Here is a 23,605-nt window from a genome sequence, read left to right as displayed (position 1 = left end):
GCTGTGAGCGGCAAGTCACAGGATATCTGTGAGAAAAGCATTCCAGACAGAGAGAGCAGCACGTGCAAAGGTCCTGATGCTGATGGTGCTGGAGCCACATCACAGAGACCACTATGGCCGGAACAGAGTGAGTGAAAGGGAATAGAGCTGGATTTTGCAGGAAGGGGGGTGCCGATTTCCAGCCCATACAAGACATTTGTGAGGACTTTGGCTTATACTTTGAGTCAGCTGAGAATCTACTGGGTATTTTGTTTTGTTTTTTTATTGGGAAAAATTTCCCATGACCTAAAATCCACCATTTTAACCATTTTAAAATGTACAATTAAATGGTTTTTGGTATGTACACAATGACAACAACCATAACTCCTCTCTAATTCCAGAGCATTTTTATCACCCCCAAAAGAAATCCCATATCCATTAACATTCATTTCCCCCTCGTCCCAGCCCAATAGTCGCATATCTACTTTTTAGGTCAATGGATAGGCCTATAATAGATATTGCATAGAAATGGAGTCCTAGGGCTGGGAGGTAGAGGAAATGGGTGAAAATGATCAAAAGGTACAAGCTTCCGGTTACAGGATAAGTGAATTCTGGGGATATAATATATCCCCATGTATAGCATGATGACTATAGTTAACAATACTGTATTGTGTATTTGAAAGTTGCTAAAGAGAGTAGGTCTTTGAAATTCTCATCACAAGGAAAAAAATTATAACTATGTGAGGTGAACTTGTGGTGGTGATTATTTTGCAAAGTATACATATGTAAAATCATTATGTTGTATATGTTAAACTTATACAGCATCAGTTGAATAAGTCTGTTGTATCTCGATAAGATTAAAAAAAGGAATCAGGGGATGCCTGGGTGGCTCAGTCGTTAAGCGTCTGCCTTCGGCTCAGGTCATGATCCCGGGGTCCTGGGATCGAGCCCCGCATCAGGCTCCCTGGTCAGTGGGAAGCCTGCTTCTCTCTCTCCCACTCCCCCTGCTTGTGTTCCCTCTCTCGCTGTGTCTCTCTCTGTCAAATAAATAAATAAAATCTTTAAAAAAAAAAGGATCATAAAATATATGGCGTTTTGTGGCATTTTGAGCCTAACTTATTCGTATATCTTCAAATAAGTTAGGAGTACCTATTAAAACTTTTGCCCAGTTTTCAACTGCGTTGTTTGTTCTTTTGCTATTGAGTTACAAGAGTTCTTTATATATTCTGGATACTAAAACTATCAGATATGATTTGTGGATATTTTCTCCCATCCTGTGGGGTGTCTTTGCACTTTCTTAATGGGTTCTTTGCACAAAAGTTCTCAATTTTGGTGAAGTCCAATTTTTTGGTTTTTATTCTTTTGTTTCTTGTGTTTTGGTGTCATATTTAAGAAACCATTGTCTAATCCAAGGTCATGAAGATTTAAAGTTATCTTTCCTTCTGAGATTGTTACAGTTTTAGTTCTTACTTTTAGGTCCTTGGTCCATTTTGAGTTAATTTTTGTATATGGTGTGAGGTAAGGGTCCACCTGCATTCTTTTGTATGAAGCTATCCAGTTGTTGTAGCACTCTTTGTTGAAAAGACTGTTCTCCATTAAGTGGGCTTGGCATCCTTACTGAAAACCAATTGGTCATGGTAGTATGGATTTATCTGTGGAGTACTGGAGAGTTTTTTAAAACAAAGATTTGATCTCTTACATTTTAAAATGATCACCCTGGCTGCTGAGTAGAAGGTGGTGACTTAGACAAGATAATGAAAACCAATCAGATTCTGGATCATTTTTGATGGTAGAACTGACAAAGTAGATTTCTTGGAATGTATGTGTGATGCAAAAAAAGTGAGGCACTGAGGGTGGTGCCAAGTTTTCGATATGAGCAACTGGAAGGAATGAATTACTTGAGAAAGAATGTGGAGGAGCAAGTTTTAGGGAGGGAACTCAACAGTTAGTTTAGATATGCCTACTGGGCATCCAGATGGAGAAGTTGACTGGGTAGTCAGATAAATGGATCTGGAATTCACAGTTACATTAAACCATGTTAGCATTCCTGAAATAAACCTGTCTCTGTTATGCTGCATTATTCTTTTAATCAATTTAATTATTTTGTTTTTTTTTTTCTGTAAACACATGTGGTAATAGTTTATATTTTACTCTGTGCCACCTCTGATCAGGTTTAGTTGAAGGAGTTATTCTAGTTTTACAGTGTGAATTAGAAAGCTTCCTGTCTTTTTAGATGCCCTGGAATAGTTTATAGAATCTACAAATTAGCTGCTCCTTGAAAATCAAAAGATGAATCTACAAAACCATCCAGGAATTCTGCATCCCCCACCTTACCCTTTTCACAAGTCGTCTTTCCGGCTTCTGCTGAGCTTCTTGATCAGGTTTATACTTCTTGTGTGGATTTTAGTTAACTTACATTTTCCAGATAAGAGTCCATTTCCTTGAGATGTTCAAATTTATTAGCATATGTTTGAGTAGCATTATTTTTCATTTCTGTGTCTTTTGTCAAATGCTCTTTCTCATTACAGATCTGTTTCCCCACTTTTCCCCTTGATTAAACTAGCTCCTTGGCTTTTTTTATTGATTTAACTGATATTACCATCTTCAATTCAGCATGCAAAAAATGGTCCCATTTCTTATTTTTCCAAATTAAATTAAATCTGAATCAAGTATGCCACCTGCCACCAGATTTGCCGGGGTCATTGTCTTGCCTCTCAAAGCATCTCCCTCCTCCAATATGGCCAATAGCCCTGGTGGTCTTTCTGTCACCGAGCTGGGCAAGCCTGCGTTCTGCAGCCCTTGCCGCCTGCCACCACTTGCAGTCGACACTGGTCAAACTGGTGACTGCCGCTGATCCAGGTCCCTGGACAAACTTCCGGGCATCCTCGAGCTCCTCACTAGGTTCCCAGCCTGCAGCTTTCTACCCACTGCTTTTCACTTCCATATAGAGCCCCTCCCAGGATGCAGGAACACTTTGGAGTGATTTGCTCATTTTGCTCGCATGGATCCAGAACCTCTGTTGGCTTTTTCTTCTCCGACAGCCACATCCCCAAGAATCCAAGAGGGTCTCTTTTAGCAACCTGCCCCTAAATGGTGCTCTTGTCTTTTGCAGCTGAGTAGAGGCCATCCTCCTTGGAGCAGCCACCGTGGTTAATTCTGGGGGATCCATTTGCCTCCCCTTTAAAGAGTACTCCTCCTACCAGACATAAGATCTCTCTCTCACTAAAGAACATACAGCAGGGCGCCTGGGTGGCTCAGTTGGTTGAGTGACTGCCTTCGGCTCGGGTCATGATCCTGGAGTCCCGGGATCGAGTCCCACATCGGGCTTCCTGCTCAGCAGGGAGTCTGCTTCTCCCTCTGACCCTCTTCCCTCTCGTGCTCTCTATCTCTCAGTCTCTCTCAAATAAATAAATAAAGTCTTAAAAAAAAAAAAAAAGAACATACAGCAAAAAACCCAAGTTGATTCTTCAGTGAAAGATCCCATTACCTTGTTTTTTTAACCCAAGGAACGATCACCTGGATTTTTATTGGCTCTGCTTCTTTTTACTTGCTTTCTAATTTATTTGTTCCTGCTTTTATCCTTATGAATACCTTTCTACTTTATGTTTGCTTGCTTGGCCATCCTTTTTAGTTTCTTGATTCATACACTTAATTTTACTCTTTTTTAGTTGCTATCAAATGAATTTAAGCCAATAAATTTGTTTTTGATTACAGCTTTGGCCAAATCCTATACATTTAGCTAAACGGTATGCCATCTTCATTATAATGAAACTGTCTGTAATTGCATTTTCAGTTTAAAATATTAGGTTTCTACTTCTCTAAGTACATAAAATGCAGTATGAAACATAATGATGCAATATATGTTATTAGCTACAGAAACTAGCACTTTTATTTACTGCCCATCCCTTATCACCTCTAATTTTGTGTTCTTATAATTTGAGTTTTTATTTGACTCTATTCTTTACATTGTGGATATTCTTTTTCAGTTGTTATTTGAGCTATTGATTTTGTTTTAAAACTATGTTATAGGGGCGCCTGGGTGGCTCAGTTGGTTGAACGACTGCCTTCAGCTCAGGTCACGATCCTGGAGTCCCGGGATCGAGTTCCGCATCGGGCTTCCTGCTCAGCAGGGAGTCTGCTTCTCCCTCTGACCCTCTTCCCTCTTGTGGTTTCTATCTCTCATTCTCTCTCTCTCTCAAATAAATTAAAAAAAATCTTTAAAAAAATAAAACTATGTTATAATAACTGATTTTAAGATTCAGATCCACATTTATATAGCTTCAGTCTGTATTGACGTATCTTTCATGAGTTGTGTGTTTTGATTTGTCTCTCCACGGCATGAATACAACTTTGAGTCATCTTTGTCAGGAAGGCCATATGGGCTTTATACCTACCATGGTCTTCCACGGATCTCAGTTTCTCTCTGTTACTTCTGCTAGGAAGTATAGATTTTTATGATCGTAATCTTCCTCAAACCTCTCTAGACATTACATCAGTGTTGTGGTGACGTCTGATGCAATCTGGTTTGATTCTTTTGTAGATAAGTCTTCTTTTTTTTTCTTCGCTCTATCCTGGATGCATGTAGGATTCTTTCCCAGTCCTTGGAATTAAAAAAGAAAACACAGCACATGTCAAATGTTAGCTTATTTTGTCTAACATGTGATTACTATTTTTATTTGAAGAACTGAGTGTTCAGATTGCAGAAGTTTTCTTCTATTATATCTTTAGTTATTGCTCTTTTGTTCTGGTATCTTTTTTAGAAAAACCAGTAATTCACACGTGAGTCTCTGTCATTTATTCTCCATATTATTATGTTCTCTCTGGTCATTTTCACCTGAGTCTTCTCTGTCTACATTCTGAGAGGGCATCTCACCCTTGTCGCCCTCTGCAGCACCCAGCACCCATCTGTTTTCCCCAGTGGGATTCTGCTCTTTCCTGCTTCAGATGCTTCTTAAAATTCTCCTAACTTTATTCATTTCCCGTCATTATTCTCCTAACTCTGCCAGCTCTCTTTTGGTTTTTATCTGTCTTTTATTGCATATTCCATTTCTTACATCTTAGAGCCCAGGTCTTCATAATCTCCTTGAAGTACAAGACAGATGCTACAATTTACTTCTAGCTCCTGTAGCATATCTTTCTGGAGGCGATGTTCTTGCTGTGCGTGCATTCTTTGTTTGCTTCCTTTCTGTTTTGGGAAGTGTTCATGGGTTCCATGTGTATTTTAGGTCTCCCCTGGACCTGGTATTTGCTTATAACTGGGTCAGTTATCCTGGGCCCCCCTCATCATGTGACTTAGATGCTATGAGATTCTTCACCTCAGACATTAATCTGGAAGACTGGATGGTGAAATTTCTTATTACCAGCCCGGGACCAGCAGCTGGGGGTGGGGGTCAGAGGGGGGGCATTCTGTGCTGTGGGTGTTTCTTCTCTAGTGATCCTCCTGGCCTCTCCCCTGGTCTCCTGCCTGCTATGTCTGGGAGATGCCCAGGCCTATCATGGGGAGCACAGGCTTGAATGGGCTTTGCTTGTTCTTGGATCGAAGGGCCCAGCCACTCCAGAAGGCCCTTGGGCTGCACGTGAGAGAGGGGAGCTCCCCGGGGTAGGCTCTGCACCCCTCCTGTGACCCAGCCTCTCCGCCAGCACTCAGTCACTCACGCTCAGAGGCTGGGAGGTCGGTCCTGTGAGTGCGGCCACCCTCCCTGCAGCACCACACTGCTCTCTCAGGAAGGAAAGCTATGAGTCAACCTTCAATCTGGTTCCACTGGCACTGTACCTAGCAGAAATTCCTCAAAGTTGGTGGCATATTGATGGCACTCATTCCTGTTATCCAATGCTGAAGCAGATTCCCCCCTATTTTTATACTCCCTTGGTCCTTTCTGTCACTTTCAGAAGGAGGTAGCTTAGGTGGGAGTTGGACATCTGTGCTCAGCTTTACCATCTTTCCCAAAAGTTTCATAGTTAACATCATTCCCCATACTTTGTACTTTGGCATACAGATACATGACAGTTCCTGAGCCTCCCCTCTTCTGTGATTCCTCCTATATCCCAGCCCTCATCATATCTGCTGCTAGAGTTTCTCCCGGGCACTTTTCCTGTCCCTCTCAAATGTCGGTAGCATCCTCTCAATCAGACGAGGAATTCTGTCAAGCGTGGTACTGCCAGTCTTGGGGCAGTGAGCGCCGCGGCTCCTTGCCAGGGGCTCAGCATCTGGCATCGTAAGCTACATCCTGGCTTTTAGCAATATTGATGGAATTTCCCCACATCCTCCTTTCTCTGCCAAAGTGATGACCTTCAAGTGCAAACAGAGAAGAAAGTGTCCCTCTGCCCCCAAGTCCACAGTCTCCTTCCGAAGCCTTGCGTTTCACTGGAGAACCATTTCAGATTCCTTCTGGCACACCCCGGCCCTCCCGCGTGAATCAGCAGACGTGGGCAGCCGGCGGCGGGGGAAGGGGTTGCAGAGCCCCCCCGCCCCACCCCATCCCTGCTTGGCTGCCCACCCCAGGAAGACAGCACATCACACAATTTGCCATATCAAGTCTGTGAACAGCTGCCTCCCTACCCTTCGTGGGGAGTCACCAAGCTCCGCACATCTGTTCCTTCCGGGGCTGGCGACAAGATTCCTCCCACCGCGATGCCTGTGAAGTCCCTTCGGGGTTTCGTGGGGCACGGAATAGCGTTCTCCTGCAGGAAGCCCGTGACCAGCCTCCGTGAGAGTACACGCTCATGGAGGTTAGCTTCGCATCGTGTTTCCTCCACCTCCCCTTCTTGACTGATAATAAATGCAACCGTTCATGGGACCTCAGCCGTGCTGGACATGCAGCATGCATTTGCTTCTTTTCACCTGCCTCACGGCATGAAGATAAGTTGTGGTTATGCCCCTTTTACAGAAAAGAGAAGCTCTCAGGGAGTTTCCTTGCTCCCTGCAAGTGGCCCAGCCAGCGGGGACTGAGCCAGTATTCTCGTCTGGAGCCACCTGACTCCAGTGTGAGCTCCTGCCCTCTCCCACCGCCTTCCTACAGGGACAAATAGAGCCACGGGCTCTTTCTTGTAGGTTTAGAGTGGGTGTCTGCAACTGTGGGCCCCTGGGCCAAATCCAGCTCTCTGTTTTTTATAAATAAAGTTTTATTGGAACACAGCCATAGCCAGTCCTTTGCACATTGTCTAGGGTTGCTTTTGCAACCTAAAGACAGAGTTAAGTAGTTGTGACAGAGACTGTCTGGCCTGCAGAACCTAAAATATTTATTGTCTGGTCCTTTACAGACAAAGTTTGCTGACCCCTGGTTTTCAGCACAGGCTGTGGAAAGAGACCTGAAGTTAAAGCCCTGGTTCCCTACTTCTCAGCTCTGTGACCCCGGGCAAGTGACTCAACATCTCTGAATCTCATTTTACTTACCCATTAACTGGTCAAAATTATACCTTTTGAGTTTATACCCAGCAGTCAAGAGGAGTGAGGTGACACATGGTGCAGGCTCTGCTGAGGAGGGATGCCCAGTAACTGAGAGCTGTCGTCATTACCTCTGTCACTATCCCAGAAGTGCAGCAGTCTCCACCTTTTCTCTGTGGCTTCCTTTCTGGAACATTCTGGCATTTTTGTCTAAGAACCCTTCATCTTTTCTGATACCCTGTGATACAGATGAAACACAGATGCTTCTCCAGCTTCCTCAGGATGCTGGGCAGCAGGTGCCAGTGGCCCTCACGTCCGGCCAATGAGTGGGGACAGGGCACTGTTGGTCTTGTTCGTTCATTCAGCCGGTGTTGACTAAGCCAGGCCACTGTCCTGGAACCTGACGGGCACTGAGACAGGGCCTCGGGCTCTCTCGGAGCTCTCAGCCCAGGGGCACATGGACAGGTTAGTAGGTTATGACAATAACCACAGTCCCAGTACCTCCAGATTCCGGTCCCCTTTGGAAAATTCCCCTTGCACAGTGCACAGTGAATACCTGTTCCCTGGAGTCACTGGATACTGCTCTTAGGAAGACACATTATAAAAACTGCTTAGCTTCGCACAGCGTCCAGCCCCACTCCTGGGCTGCTGGCCTGCTCAGCACTTTGATGCCGTGTCCACCCAGGACGCGGTCGGCTCACCTGACCCGCCAGCTCCCTCCCAGGGCACACACTCAGCACCTCTCCAGGCTGGGGCTGGCTCCACCAGCTCTGGGCCAGGGCAAGGGCAGACTGTCTTTCCTGACCTTGGAGGAGCTGTTGATCTTAGCTCCGTTCTATCGGTGCGTGAGGCTGACATTCTCCCCTAGCCACCCGTACTCGGTCAAAGGAGCCCTCGTGCTGTGTGCTGTTTTGGGGGTGCTGATGACCCACAAAACTTCCCACTTCTTCTAGAACAGGGCCAGGAAAGCATGGACCAGAGAGGGAAGAGCATTCAGGTGCAGCTCATTGGAAAATCCAAAAGGACTTCATGGAGGAAGGGCCGTTTGCAGTGGGGCTTAAAGCAGCAAGCAGGACTTTTTGACAGAGAAGAGCAGAGGGCAAGAACTTAAAGTGATTAGTGTATGTCCTTGGTGGTAAAAATGAATTATAAAGGTATAGGATAAAATGTGAGGTGAAAAAAAAAAATCGGGATATAAAGTCGACGCTTTGATGACTACCAAAAAGACCTGTTGTACCCGTTAAGGGCCTGACAGGGAACAGACGGCATATTCAGCGGACTGAGGTGAGGAAAGTTTACTCTAGAAGAAGTACTTTGGGCAGGACCACAGGAACCAGCTAGAGCTAATGCAGCACCAGAGACCCGTGACCCCCATGTGCCCTGGAGGACAAGGGGAGGGAGTGATCCCTGAGGACAAGGGGAGGGACCACTTGCCCAGGGCTGGTGTTCTCTCCTCCCACCCTCTGAGTCCAGCTGGGGCCTCTGGTTGGCCCAGCCCGTCTGGAAGTCGGAGGACAGGCAGCTCAAGTGACAGTCCCTAGAAGTCACATTGCAGGAACAGTAGCAGAGACTGGCTTGGGGGTGTGGGGGAGGGCAACCAACCCAAGAAATCGCACTAGTTGGGTTAGTGTGTTGGGAATATGAGTAGTTAGTTGTAGCTCATCCTCCTTTTCGCAGGCTTGAGGTGACGTGTAGAAATCACTTTGCGGAGTTTAAAGTCTTTGAGTGGAAAGCACCTAAGTGGTCTGAGCCAGCACAAGGGTCTTACCGCTGAAGAGCCCCAAAGCAAGCAGGTGCCTTTCTCCAGCAGCCGTGAGCTCTCAGCGCCGGAGGCCTGTTGTCGAAGTTCTGGGGACAAAGCACTGGTTTGGGCTGAGTTAGCACACACGTGGGCGAGCCTGACCCGGGTCAGGTTCCCCGGGAAAGGGACTCAAGACTGCAGGAGGCTTACTGGGGAACGCCCACAGGAGGGCGAGCCCTGGATACAAAATGCAGTTGTAACAGAGGCCTCAGCGGAGCCCAGGGGGAGCTCTGGAGCTGAGCTGGCCCTTCAGGGATGTCCCAAATCAGGCATGAAGCCTGGGCCAGTTACCGGTGTGGGCTGTCCTGGGGAGGGGTGTGATCTTGGACAAGGCCGCCCCTTTGAGTCAAGGGCAAATCCGAGAGAGAGAGAGAGAGAGAGAGAGAGAGAGAGAGAGAGAGAGAGAGAGAGAGACACACCCACAGCTGTTAGTAGCCAACACTCCCAGCAGCTGGGAGGATGGAAGGTTCGGGCAACACAACACAGTATCTGTTATAGGGCCCTTGGGAATGAAGGAGTCTAGACTAGCCGGCCCGGTAAGACCAGGACAGCTGAAAGGGCGCCACTTGGCCAGTAGTCCCCAAATGTGGTTGTATAACAAAGACCCCAGGGTGCTTTATGCAGACACAATCCTGTCTCCCTCCCCACCCCCCCCACCCCCCCCCCCGGCCCAGGGTTAGAATCTCTTGCGTGGGACCCAGGAATCCGCATTTCTACAAAGCTCCCCAGGAGGCGCGTTGCCCAAGCAGGCCTGTGGCCACGCTCTTAAGAACTCTGAAGCCGAGTGTGGCTGACGTCAGGGAAGATTTCCAGGCCTGGGCAGTGTTTGCTGAGCAGCTGCTCTGGACCAAGCCCCGTGCCAGGCCCTGGAACGTCAAGGAACCGGGCCGGGCACCGCTTCGGGAAGGGGGCCTAGAAGGGCTACAGCTCGGGGCTCTCGTGGGGCTCCGGTTCTGTTGCTGCTATTAAAGACGCGGCTTGGGGCAGCATCGATGCGGGAGGCGGGAAGCTGGGTTTGAATCCAGCTCTGCCCCTAGACGGCTCTGTGACTTGGGGCAAGTCCCTGCCCCTCTCCAGACCCCAGTTTCCGCTGCTGTCCCGTGAGGGCTGGTGGGTCAGTGTGTCGGAGATGTGGGGAGTGGGCCTGCTGGCCAGAGGCATCCCTTTGTAGTGACCTCAGGCAGGTGCCTCCTCCTCCTTGTTGTCACCTTCTGATCTCGATGCCCCGTCCCTTGGATGTGCCCAGCTCTGCCTTCTTCTCTCTCCCAAATGTCCTGATTGCTCACTTTGTGTCCCACACGGATACCTGGAGAGGCCCCAGCACGGTCCCAACCTTCAGGCCTCCCAGGCTGGGGGAGGGACACTCAGGTAAATGAGCCCTTCTTGGGTCCTGTCCCCGCGGGAACCACCCTGAGGGGCAGTGCCGCCCTCAACCCCTCTTCTCCCTGCGTCTCTCCTCCTGGATTCAGGGGGCAGAAAAACACGAGTTTGAATCTCGGCCCCGCGGCTTACTGACTGTAAAGCCACTTAACCTTTCAGGCCCCCCCATCTATAAAAATGATGTCTGCTTTATAAGGTTGTTGAGAGGATGCCGTGCACTCCAGAGTCATCCTGCCGAGCCCCCGAGCCTGCTTGCTCCCCGAGGGCTGGGAGTAAGGGGTGGGAGAGGGAAAGCAGAGGGGTGGGCTCTGGGTGCAGTTGGCACTAATGCCTTCTCTTCCTCCCCCGCCCACACGGCCAATCTGCATTCTGGGAGGAGGGAGGGAGGCCACGTAGACAAAGGAGGAAGGCTTCAAATGCAAGGGCCATAGAATGTCTGGGCAGATTACTGAGTGGAGGACAAAGAACCCACTTTGGAATATAGGACTGGAAGGAAATCCGCACGTGAGAAGGGCAGCAATGCCCGAAGGTCTCTGAGGAGTCCTTCAGCTCCACCTTGCAGTGACAGGGTGGACACGGATCCTCGGCTTAGCCAGCTTCCTGAGCTGCCTGGAGCTGTCCCGTTTCTGCAGGGTGAGACTATGTACCGGCTGGGCTGCCCTTGACATCTGCGCCCTCATAACTGGAGTAGAGGCTCGAGAACCTGAGACATTCCTTAGGGTTCCAGCTGTGTCTTCTGTCCCTCCATCTGAGGCCAAAATACCTACTATAGCAAACCCACCTCTGCTTGCATACCAGCAGTGACGGGAAGCTCACTCTCCTGCCACAGAAATTCCTTCCGTCCTTGTTAGAAAGTTCTGCCCCTGAGAGAGCCGAAAGCTACTTCCTGGTGGCTTCCCACACTGGTCCTGGCCATTCCCTGGGGCCCAGGGGCCACGCTGGTCCCCTAGTCTCGGTGACAGCTCCTCGGGTATGCAGGTGGGACTTGCTGGCCATGCGGCCCCCTCTCCATCCCCTCTGCAGCTCCTCAGGTGCCAGGGAGCAGGGGAGGAGCTCTGCAAGCCAGGGAGCGACTCTGCATTCTGCTTCCTCCGGTGCTCTCCAGTGAGGTCTCTCTAACGTCCCTCCTCTTAGCTGGATAACATCCCTGTTTTATTAATATCTAAACATTTCTGTAACTGTTGGTCTGGGTCCCACAAGCCTGCTGCCATTAAAGTGATGGGCGCTTTGTCACAGGAAAGAAGCCAGGCTCCGATGGCTGACTTCTTTCCCCCACAGCTCAGCGTGGTCTGACTTCACGGAGCTAACAGAGCAGCAGAAATGGCAGACGAAGGGAGGACTGCTCGCTGGGGGTGCGTGCATATCCAAGAAGGGCACTTGGGCCTGGTCCCGCTTCCTCAGGAGGCCCGGGGCTGGGCGCCAGGGGTCCCAGAGGGAGGGTGTGTGGACTCTCGGCACAGTTTCTGGTTCGCCTGAGAGAGTGGCCTTGAGCACAGGACCACACGGTTTAGAGGAGGGGTCACCACCAGCTTGGGCATGAGGGAAGGCTTCCCATAGGAGGAGGTGTTTGAGGATGTGTGGGATTTTAAAGTCAGAGCCGATTTATAAGTTTCCTATTCTGCTGTAACAAAACATCACAAACAATTTGTTATGTTATGGTAACAAACCTCAGAAGTTCAAAATCAGTCTCACTAGGCCAAAATCAAGGTATGGGCAGGATTGGTGCATTCTGGAGGCTCGAGGGGAGAATCTACTCCTTTGCCTTTTCCAGCTGGTAGAGGTCAGCTTCATTGCTTGGCTCGTGGCCCTGTCCTCCACCTTCAGAGCCCATGGTGTGGTTTTGTCACACGCGTCTCTCTCAGACCCCTGCTGCTGTTGTCAGGTCTCCTTCTGAGACTGCCTCCCTCTTTCCCTTATGAAGACCCTTGGGATTACGCTGGGCCCACCTAGATAATCTAAGACAATCTCCGCACTTCAAGACCCTTCACTTAATCCCATCTGCAGAATGCCCTTTGCCATGTGAGGTAAAGGATTCCAGGAAGGAAGATGTGTGCCTCTTTTGGGAGGGGACTTTCTTCTATCACACTTATTCTTTGGAATTTCTAAAACTGTGCAAGGCTGGATGGTGGGAAGAGGAACTTGAGAGCCAGAGAACCCTGGTTCCGTGAGTCATCTGTCCCTTCCCCCAGCCCGTGCTGGTTGGTCTAGGGTGTGCTGTCGCCCTGCAAGGTGTGGTTCTGGGAGATGGGCCCCCGAGGAGGTCGTGGGGCACCAGGGCGGAGGAGCGTGGCCTGCAGGCTCTCCCCCTCCCTCTGATGGACTGCTGTAATGTGGTGATGGTGGCGGCTGCAAGGCAGGAGGGAGATGTCTTGGGGGGATCTTGGGTACAGGAGTCTGTCGCTGGCCAGCTCGGCCAGTTGGGCTCCCTGTTCCCACCCACCATGTGGACTGGTCAGACGTCCACCGACAGGTAGGAGCTGTCCTAAGGGTCTGATGTGAGTGGTTAGGCAGGCTCAGGTCACAGGTCCCCACACCCTGTGCCACAGTGAGGACAGCAGGGAACTGCCCCCCGGAACTCTACGTGCCCCCTGTCCCCCCAGGGGTGCCCACAGGGCCAGTCCCCCTGTCAGCAGGGGACTGAGGCTTGCAGGCCTGTGCTGGGCATTTGGCCCACCCCTGCAACACCTTCCCAAATGGTCTCAGCATGAACTCTTTCAGCCTCGGAATATGTACCCTCTGCATCAAGCCCGGATGGATATGGTGCCTCCTGTGTGCATCCTTCATTCTCTCATCTGTCTCATAGTTTTGAGCACCTACTGCATGCAGGCACCGTGCCAGATCCAGGAAATCAAACAGCCCTTCCCTCGTGGGGCTGCCGTGTTAGTTAGGGAGCAGACGTGACAGCCCCAGTTCTCACGGGTCGGCTCTTTGGGGGCCAGCTCGAAGTCAGCAGCCTGGACTGCTGAGCCTGCCACGGAGGCCCATGAGGCCGGCGGCCCCACCTAGGTCCCCGCATCTCAAAACTTGGCAGCTCCTGATCCTGCACTTGCTGTCCTGCTCTTGGTAATGCTGGGGAGGTGAGAAACACTGTTATTTGGGACAGACAAGTGGCTGTCAAGTAGAGGGAAACTTTAGCTGTGATGTGAGGTAGAGGCAGGACAGGAAGCCCAGCTGCTCCACAGGATGGGGGTTTGGACCAGCAAGGGGACGGGTCCCGGGAGGCCCCAAATGTCTTTGTTTCCATGGCTGCCACGCACGACAAATGCCCAGAAACTGCATGCCTTAAAGCAACAGAAATTCCTTGTCTTACAGTTCTGGAGCCAAGGGTCTGCCATCAGGTGGCAGCAGGGCCCGGCTCCCTCTGATGGCTCCCGGGGAGGGTCCCTCCTGGCCTCTTCCAGCCTCTGGCTTGTGGCTTCATCTCTCCAGTGTCTGCCTCTGTCATCACGTGCCTTGTCCCTCACGTCTGTGTGTCCCGAATCTCTCTCCGCCTTTCTGTCATTGAATTGAGGGCCCACCCAGGTAGTCCAGGATGATCTCATCTCAAGAGCCTTAAATTGATTACATCTGCAAAGATGCTCTTTCCTAATCAGGTCACATTCACAGATTCTGATGGCGAGGACTTGGACATACCTCTGTGGGGGTCACTGTTGGCTCTGCCGGGTGAGCACACAGGTGTCCCCCCCACACACATGTGGTCTTCACATGGACACGGCTGCATATATGCCCACAGGTGTTACCCTGTGCAAGTGCCCCATCGTTGCAATAGAGTTAATACAGGTTCACTTGTGTACTTGCCCTTGTAAAAAAAACTTTCACTTGTGTTCAACTCTGGTTATAGCTTATTAAGAGCTTACATTTGTAGAAATCTGAAAGCTAGATGGCTCTGTTTTTTTAAAAGGAATGCTTTCTTCAATGAATGTTCATCAGGTTTAGAAAAGTGGAAATACAGCCACGTGGAACGTGGGAATTTAAGTGCATGTCCCAAATCTTTGAAAGACTTCAGAGATGCAGAGGGGTACTTCAAAAAGGCAGAGCAGGGGCAGGTGGAATTTTGAAACGCTTGTTTTCTTGGAACCACATGCATTGGTGATGAGAGAAAACTCCCTTCTCTTGCATCCCAACCAGCTTCTCCTTGCACACCTCTGATGACAGGGAGCTCACTACCTATCAAAGCAGCCTTCTCCATCACTAGAAAGTACTTTTGGCTTTGCGCCCAAGTTTGCTTTCCTGAACCATTTGCCTGTTGGTCCCTCCTCTGCCATGGGGGTGCCCGGAACCAGGTGCCCTCTTCTCCACATGAGAGCCCTTCAGAGTTTAAACCCAGCCATCACTTCCTGACTTGGTCTTCACTTCTGCAGGCTGATTTTTTTTAATTAGCTTAAATTAATGGTGGTTCCTGGGGAGCTCCAGCCCCAGTAAAAGTGACCTGAATTATTCAAAGATTTGAGTGTTTCAAATGCCTGTTTATCCTAATTAGCATCTTAACTAGAGCGGTGCCCTCTGCCTCTAACGAGCCACATTTTAACATGTTCCATATTTTAATGGATTTTACTTGAATGAACTGTTTAATCAAGTGAAGACACATTTCATGAATGAATAGAAGTAAATCTATAATTATGCGCTTTAGTCAGGTAAGAGGAGTGACATTTTGGCACAATCCAGGGCTATATATAGTGAGTGCATTTGAATGACAAAGTAGGTTACCTCCACTTCCATAGGAGAGCTGGGAATTCGCTTTCCTCTCAAGTTCATTTCCTAACCTAATTAGAATTTTCAAAGAGTTGTAAAGTGCATGTGGCGCAGATCTGGTTCTCCCCACCTTTACCTGGATCTCTGCCTTTCTAGATGATTCCTCAGCTGGTGCAGCAGCCTCATTAGGTAAGGCAGCCAGGGAATTCCTGGCCACAGAAGCCAAGTGTCCCGGGGTCTCTGATGCTCTCCATGGCGTCCACCTTGCACTTCACGTCCTCCGTGAGAGCCTTCGCTGCCTGAGACGCATGGTCGGACAGTGATCACTTAGAGCTGTCACAAAGCTGTCACAATGCTCTGCTTTCCTCCTGTGCCTTTCTTACTGTCTGTCTCTTATGCCTTCTCCCTTCTTTCCTTTCCGTTCTTGCTTCTGACATGGTCAGGACCTGCTCCTCACGCTGGGGCCAGGAGTAGCAGGATCTGGGGATGAAAGAGGTGACATAACTGTGGGCGGGGGCAGGAAAGGGCAGGGGAGGGGTGAAGGAAGCTTTTGTAAAGGAAGATGGTGCCGCGGACCTGGAGAAAGTGGGAACAGTGACGTGGGGGGCTTTCCGGCAGGCTGACAACCCTGCTCTGAGCCTGGCACTCCTGTTGCTTTTACCCCTAAAATGGGTGGTTCCCATCTTTAGCTGCACGTGGGAACCACCTGGAGAACTCTAAAAATGCTGATGCCCAGGTGCTAGCCCAGGAATTCGAATTGGTTTAGGATGCAGCCAGTGCATCAGTATTTTTTTTTTTAACTCCCCAAGTGGTTCTGATAGGCAGTCCAGAAGTCTCCAGGTGACTGCAGCCCTAGCCAATAGCTTGACCACAACCTCATGATAGACTCTGAGCCAGGACCACCCAGCTAAGTTGCTCCCACATTCCTGATCCATGGAAACTGTGAGATAATAAATATTTCTTGTTTGAAGCCACCGAGTTTGGGGAAAATTTGTTACACAGCCATGGATGATAAATACAGATTATTAGTTGCCCCAAACATACCCCTAAGTGGGTCACGTCTTGCCTCCACCAGGGCCTCCAGAATCTCTAACCAGGATGGTTGCTGGAGCTGCCTCCCTGGCCTTCCTGTGCCCCTCCTGTCTCTGCCCCACTGGCCCCACAGCAGCCTAAAACACAGTTCTGGTCATGTCCTTGAAACCTTGTACTGGCTTCCCACTGTGCGTAGGCTCAAGACAAGCATCTTAGATGTAAGTTATGAGGCTCTTATGGCCTACTCTTCATTTCGTGTGCACAACCTTCCCCCCTCCCTGACCCATGCTCTGCTTTAGCCCAGCCTGGCTCTTCTAGCTTCTCTGCTGCTTTCACCCACTGTGGGATCTTTGCATGCATGACTCCTCAGCCTGGAATCTTTCTCCTGCATTACCTCCTGGCCTGGGTCCAGCTCCCCATTATAGCCTCTGCCAGAGCATACTCTTGAACTTGAGAGTACTCCCTTGTCTTGGTAGGTACCAGGGTGGTCATCTGACAAATGTTCCTCACCCCTACTAGATAGAGACCCAGGACTGTGAATGGTTTTGCTCACTGTGAGAGCCCTAGTACTACCTCACATGGTGCGTGGAATAGAAGAGATGTCAATATCATGAATGAATGAATGAATGAGCAAGCGAATGAGCGAATGAATGAATGAATGAATGAGTGGGAGAATGAAAAAATCAGGAGAGAGACTGGCAAGAACAAACAGGGCCCCAATCTAGAATAACCAGAGCACTAGGTAACTGTCCAGAAAGAGAGTCAAGCCCATTGACAGTGACTGGGCATCAGATGGAATTCCAGCCCTGGGATTGAAGCAGGAGCCCCGACTAGGAGCCTGAGATCTAGGAAGATCTCTAGCCAGCTGACGTACCGATTCCTCTGGTCTTTTCCTCCTTCAACCTGTCTGCTTCTCCCCCTCCATCTCACAGGGTGGATACAGACGGGCTGTGTCCCCAACGCCTCAGTCAGTTAGAGGAGTGAGGCCAGCGTGATGGCTTCATTGGAGTGACAAGTCCCCATCACCCCTTCCCCCTCGGCCCCGTGACCCAGCTGGGAGGGAGACTGTGTGCATACCTACTGGGCCTGCTGTTCAGATGGCTGATAGGACCTGACGGGGTTTTCTGCCTGCTCACCTTGAGCAGGACCATCCCCGTGGCTCTGGGCTCCCCAAGCGCCGCTGATTCCGCCTAGCTCTTGACTTCTTTCAAGATGTTGAACTTCCGGGCGCCTGGGTGGCTAAGCGTCTGCCTTCGGCTCAGGTCATGATCCCAGGGTCCTGGGATGGAGCCCCGCATCGGGCTCCCTGCTCGGCAGGGAGCCTGCTTCTCCCTCTGCCTCTGCCTGCTGCTTCCTCTGCTTGTGCTCTCTCTCTCTGTCAAAAATAAATTAAAAAAAAAAAAAAAAAGATGTTGAACTTCCCTAGAGCTTAAAGTCTGAGCTTAAATGTTGAAATTCTTGGATTTGGATCTTGGATTCCCAAGGCGACCCGGGACCCCGTAGGAGACATTGTTGTCCTCTGTTATAACCTTTACACTCCCCAGCCCCCTGAGTCCGTGGCCTCCCTAAAGGGTCCTTGGTCCCTGTCCGAGCCACACCTCTCTCCTCTGAGCTTCAGCCACTTTGTCACTCTCTCTCCTTTTTTTTTTTAAGATTTTATTTATTTATTTGACAGAGATAGAAAGAGCACAAGCAGGGGGAGCGGCAGGCAGAGGGAGGGGGAGAAGCAGGCTCCCCGCGGAGCAGGGAGCCCGATGTGGGGCTCGATCCCAGGACCCTGGGATCATGACCTGAGCCGAAGGCAGATGCTTAACCAACTGAGCCACCCAGGTGCCCCTCACTCCCCCTCCTAAAGGCAACCAGAACTGAGCCCAGTGTTCCACGTATGAGCTGACATGGACAGAGGACAGACCAGAGGGTGCCTGTCCCCTCCTTCATTCTAGATGTGATGCCTTCTAAATGTGGCTCCCAGTCCTGCTCACCCTTTTGGCAGTGGCCTCACGCAGTTAACACATTCTGGTTTTCTAATCAAGGGGGGGAAATATCCAAGCTCTTGGAAACATTTGTTCACACTGTGATCAGTGGTTCTTGTAAAACTTATCCTGCTTCCTTTAGGACAGTGGTTTCCAAACTTGAGCGAGCATCAGAATCACCTGGAGGGCTGAGTAAACACGGGTGGCTGGACCCCACTGCAGTGTCTGATCCAGTAGGTCGGGGTGGGGCCTGAGAATTTGCATTTCTCACAAGGTCTCAGGTGATACTGATGTCACTATCCGGGGGCCACATTTGAGAACCATTGCTTTAGGGACATGCCTCCTGGCACAACCTCATATCCAGACCGTACCACTTCTTGAGGCAGGAGGAGGGAAATCAGCAGCTGTTGCTTCCAAGCCTACCCCAGATTATGTATTCCTGGGGCTCTGACCTCCTGGTTCGTCTCTGTGGCATCAAGCGACGTGGGCTCCTGGGAGCTCCTCCAGCAGCCTGGGCTCAGATCCACAGCTCCGGAAGCAGGGAGAACTCTCCCCTCTGTGACCTCAGCCCTGTGAGCTGGCCCCAGGGCCCCAGCCTTGAAGGACTCAACCCCTCCTGATTCTTCTTCTGGCACACTGGGGACCCCGCCCATAACCCTGCTCACTCCCTCGCCCCGCCCCCCAGCAGTCCTGGCTTGTCCTTCCCAGGTAATGGGGCAGGCTTCCCCTCTGTCCCATCCATGCATATATTAGGTCCCCTGATGGGACACCGGCTGTACTGGAGTGAGAGAGTGTGTGTGTGTTTTATTTTCTTGGAAATTAAGAGTTACTCTTTTCCCAGAAGAACATATTTCTGCTTTTGTAACGGAGGTGAATGAAAACCTAGGATTCACTGTGCAGAAATGCAGTTTATAGCCAGACACTGGCCCCATTAAACAAGAGAACCTGCAATTCCAGAAGGAAAAATAGGCGTTTACAAATTTATGTCCATCTTTGGCCAGTGGACTGAATGGCCCTCCCGATCTCACACGTGAGGTTGTGGGTCCTTTTCCTTAGGAGTTACAACAATTCCATTGTTTCTTTTCCATGCTTTGGTTTCCTGAAAATTCCATTTATTACTGAATTCCTCCATTTGCTTTCTCTAAAGAGGTCCATTAGAATAAATACTTGAGCGGAGCTCAGACTTCTTGGTGCTAAAATTATGGTGGCTGATCGTACCACCATCTGTTCTGACCTGTTCTGGCTCATCAGGCTTCTGGAACTGTCCACAGCTGGCACGACCCAGAAGGGCCAGCCTGGGAGCACGCAGAAAGCACAAAACTAAGCGTGACACTTCAGTTTCCTCATTTGTGAAATTAGGGGCAGAGTGAGATGACCTCCAGGGGTGTTTTAGTTTTGTTTGTTTTGAGTTCTGACTGCCTAAAAAGATAGTTTATTTGCCCTAATTATATACAGCCTTCATGCCCATTCTTATTCACAGAGCGACACCCCAAGCCACTGACCGCCTGGACGCCTTGCCCTAAGCCTGGACATGATCGTTCCAGCTTTTAAGCCTCGTAAAGAACTTGAGAGTCTACAAAGCCATTCCCCCTCCTCAGTGTTTTTGCTGGGCCCCGAAACAACCCTGTAAATTACACGCTGTTTTGTGCCCACTTCAGAGATGCAAAGACGGAGGCCCAAGAGAGCTCTAACCGTTCCCGCGGGTGTGTGTGGCGAGAAAGCCGAGGGCTGCCGTGCATGCCGGGTGCTGTGTGCATCAGCCGCATTGCCTCTCACAGGGGTGATTTTGCACACTTTCTGTGTCTAATAATTGTTGTTGCTCCACAACACCCCCCGACACACAAAACGAACAACGGGGCTCCACCTGCATCCAAAAAGGATTTGCGGCAACAGAAATAAAGTGTAATGCCAGAGTCAACTTCTTTTGTCCAATCAACTGGTTCCATCTCCCATCAAAATAGAGGTAAAAACTAAGGATGGACAGGGTTTACCCTGACTGCGGCAGCTTCGTTCTTTGTACAAAACATTCAGCACAGAGTATTTCAGGCTTTCAGGAAACAGAATAGCAAATACCCATGGACTCATTACCCAGAATTAATAGATGTTCACATTTTGTTCTATATATGTCATATTTGTCTTAAAGAAATAAAATACAGCAGTTCCCACTGAAACCCCTTGGTTCCCTTCCACTGTGGTGGCTTCCCAGGGACTGTCCCGTAACATTTAGGGCCAAATTATTCCAAACACTTTGATATATACATTGGAAGACTCTACCAATTGTTGAAACAAGAAGTAATTTTTTTACTGTGATAAAGTATACATAACATGAAATTTCCATTGTAACCATGTTTTAAAGATTTATTTTGGGGGGGTGGGGAAGGGGCAGAGGAAGAGGGAGAAAGAATCTTAAGCAGACTCCACACTAAGCGTGCCCTACGCAGGGCTCAGTCCCGTGGCCCTGAGATCATGACCTGAGCCCAAACCAAGAGTCAGACGCTTAACCAACTGAGCCACCCAGGCATCCCCATCCATTTTAACCATTTTTAAGTGTCCAGTTCGGTGGCATTAAGTACATTCATACTATTGTGCAACCGGCACCACCATCTGTCCCCAAATCTTTTTCATCCTTCCAGACAGTCACCGTACTGCTCAAACACTAACTTCTCATTCCCTCCTCCCCAGCGCCACATTACCACCGGTCTACTTTCTGTCTCTATGAATTCAACTCCTCTAGGTACCTCTCATATAAGTAGAATCCTATAATATTTATCCTTTTGTGTCTGGCTCCTTTCACTTAATACAATGTTTTCATTTCGTCCATGTTTTAGCATGGGTCAGACCCTCATTCCGTCGTAAGGCTGAGTAATGTTCCCTTGCGTGTATATACCACATGTGTTCATTCCTTCATCCACTGATAGACTTTTGGGTTACTTCCATCTTTTGGCTTTTGTGAATAATGCTGCTGTGAACTTGGTTATATGAATACAACTTGAAGACCCTGTTTTCAGTTCTTTTGAGAATATACACAGAAGCAGAGTGCTGGCTCATAGAGTGCTCCATGTTTCATGTTTGAGGGACTGCCATACTGTTTCCCACAGTGGCGGCGCCATTTTGTGCACAGGGAGTTCCATTCCCCTACGTCTTCGCCAGTGCTTGCTGTCTCCTGGTTTTTGATAATAGCCATCCTAATGCGTGTGAACGAGAAGTGCTTGTAAGGATCATCTTCTCCTAAGGGAGAAGAAACTGAAGTCCTGAGACAGGAGAGTCACACAGCAAGGCCAAGGTCACAAGCAAGCCAGTGACAGAGCAGAACCTAGAACCCGGGGCCCCTACCCCCCCACCTAAGTTGTTTTTACTGAAGCGGGTGCTCAGCCGTGGCCACAGGCTAGGACAAACTTCACATTTCTTTGGTTTGGTCCTTACTTTGTGGGGTATGTGTGTGTGTGTTTAAATAATTCAGAATCGTATCAACATTTTAAGCTATGAAAGGATCTTATATTTTTAAAAACCTAGATTTCAGAGTTCTTGGCCCCAAATCAGAAGGTCTAATGACCCCGGACTAGCATTCTGACACGGCATGATCGGGGCAGCTGCCACCTTAGATGGGACATGGGGTCACCCATTTGCCACTGTCCCCACCACTCCCTGACATCCTTCTACACGGACTGCTTCACACAATGGCCGGACCCGGCGAACCCTGGAGTTTGCAGACCTCTGCTTTCCAAACACATAGATGTTAGCCGTCTGTGTGTCGGTGGACAAGCAGTCACATGTAACAGCCCAGGCTGGTTCCATACCCCCTTACTGTCTCCTCTATTCTGCACCGTCTGTCTTACTCTTTCTTCATCCTAGAAGTGAAATAATATTGCAAACAAATAATACAAAATATAAATAGAGGTGTATGTGAACAGTCTAACTTGGAGACCGCGTGATAGGGCCAAGAAACACCAGCATGAAAGGCCAGAGTTTAGGATGCCCATCTTGACCCTCCCAGGAAACCCCCGTGCAACCCCAGTCTGCTCTCCTTGGGCCCCTGTGTCCCCTGCCCGGTGGGATGGGTGCATCTCCCAGGCCTCACAGGGCCGTCTGGTTTATAATGAAGGGGGAAAATCACTCCTTTTGCATTGTTGATGGAGAAAACCAGCCCGGTTGAGCTGCTTCCCCGGGCTGACCCCTCTGAACAGACCCTTCCTGTCCTTCCCGTGGCCGCCAGCATACCCACCCACTGCTTTCTCTTTGTAACAGGTGAGGAACGACCTGACTGGGGTTCTGTATGGTGAGGACATCGAGATTTCAGACACCGAGAGCTTCTCCAACGACCCCTGCACCAGTGTCAAAAAGCTTAAGGTAGGTGCGGCTGGCCGTGGCCCGGAGGACAGACGGACGGCCACCACACCCTGGGCTTCCCCATATCCCTGACTCTGAAATAGCCTCGAGTTTGGCTGTTTCATCTCGTCCTGGCATTTCGTGCGTGGGGAGAGGCTCCCAGGCGCTGGCTTCCCTTGGCTTCGCCCTGGCTTGGCCAGGTGTGGCCAGAGGCCTGGTTGCCGAGTGCACAGCCACACGGAGCTTCCGCAGTGATTTTGTATCTCTCAACCGAGCCTAAGAGGCAAGCAGGGCAAGAGTTACTACCTTCTTAGTTGTCAAGAGCCTGAGAGGGAGGGATTATCTTGCCCAGAGGCACAGCAAGGAGGTACAGTTGTTGGGACTGAAAGCCCAGGCTCCCTCCCGACCCCTCTCAGGACTCTCAGTCCAAGAACGGAAAGGGCCAACTAGAAGCTTGCCCAGCTGCAAGTGGTCTCTGTCTGTCATTTGTCTGCTCAGCCCACAAACTCTCTCAACCAGCTGGTTTGTGCCAGACCCCCTCCTGGGCCCATAGACGCCATCAGGCCTGCCCTTGTCCTCACGTTGCTCACGGCTGGTGAGGAAGCCAGTTACCTCTCTGGGGATCAGGAACAGAGGGGCCTGGGAACAAAGGGAGGAAGTGACTCACCTCACCCAGGGAGAGGGTTCAGACAAGGCTCCCGAGGAGCATTTGCACCTGGCTAGGGAGGATGAGCAGGATGGGGGCCTGCAGGTGCCCAGCAGGGAAGGAGGGCGGAAGGTAGGAAGGCAGAGCAGCCATGCTCTCCACGCACCAGGGACCAGCAGGAATTCCACCAGCACCGGAGTGTCAGGGCTGAAAAAAGACCCTGGAGCCAGGTTCCACAAGCCTTGAATGCCGAGCTAAGGAGGTTGGTCTTTTATCCAGGGGGCAGTGGGAGGTGCTAGGGGTTTATGAGCAGGTGCAGCCATAGTTTATAAGCAGCATCACCTTCCTCTTTCCCTCTCTTCCATTCCCTCGTGCTCACATTTTGGGCTTTT

The 23,605-nt window shown here is 49.9% G+C and overlaps 1 protein-coding gene across 1 annotated transcript in view; it reads left to right on the top strand.

The window, feature by feature from the left end:
* The window catches only part of GABBR2 (gamma-aminobutyric acid type B receptor subunit 2), a 343,177-nt gene that overhangs the window by 149,119 nt on the left and 170,453 nt on the right, over positions 1-23,605 (top strand). The window contains exon 4 of the mRNA XM_028108852.2: positions 22,487-22,588. Within this exon, the coding sequence (XP_027964653.1) occupies positions 22,487-22,588 (102 nt within the window). The remainder of the gene's footprint in view (positions 1-22,486; positions 22,589-23,605) is intronic.

Source organism: Eumetopias jubatus, unplaced genomic scaffold (genome assembly GCF_037043125.1).
Source record: "Eumetopias jubatus isolate StellerSeaLion01/CBP00866 unplaced genomic scaffold, mEumJub1_p1.0 scaffold_15, whole genome shotgun sequence".
Lineage (NCBI taxonomy): Eukaryota > Metazoa > Chordata > Mammalia > Carnivora > Otariidae > Eumetopias > Eumetopias jubatus.
Note: the sequence above shows the minus strand (reverse complement) of the source record. Positions and strands in the feature narration are given on the sequence as shown.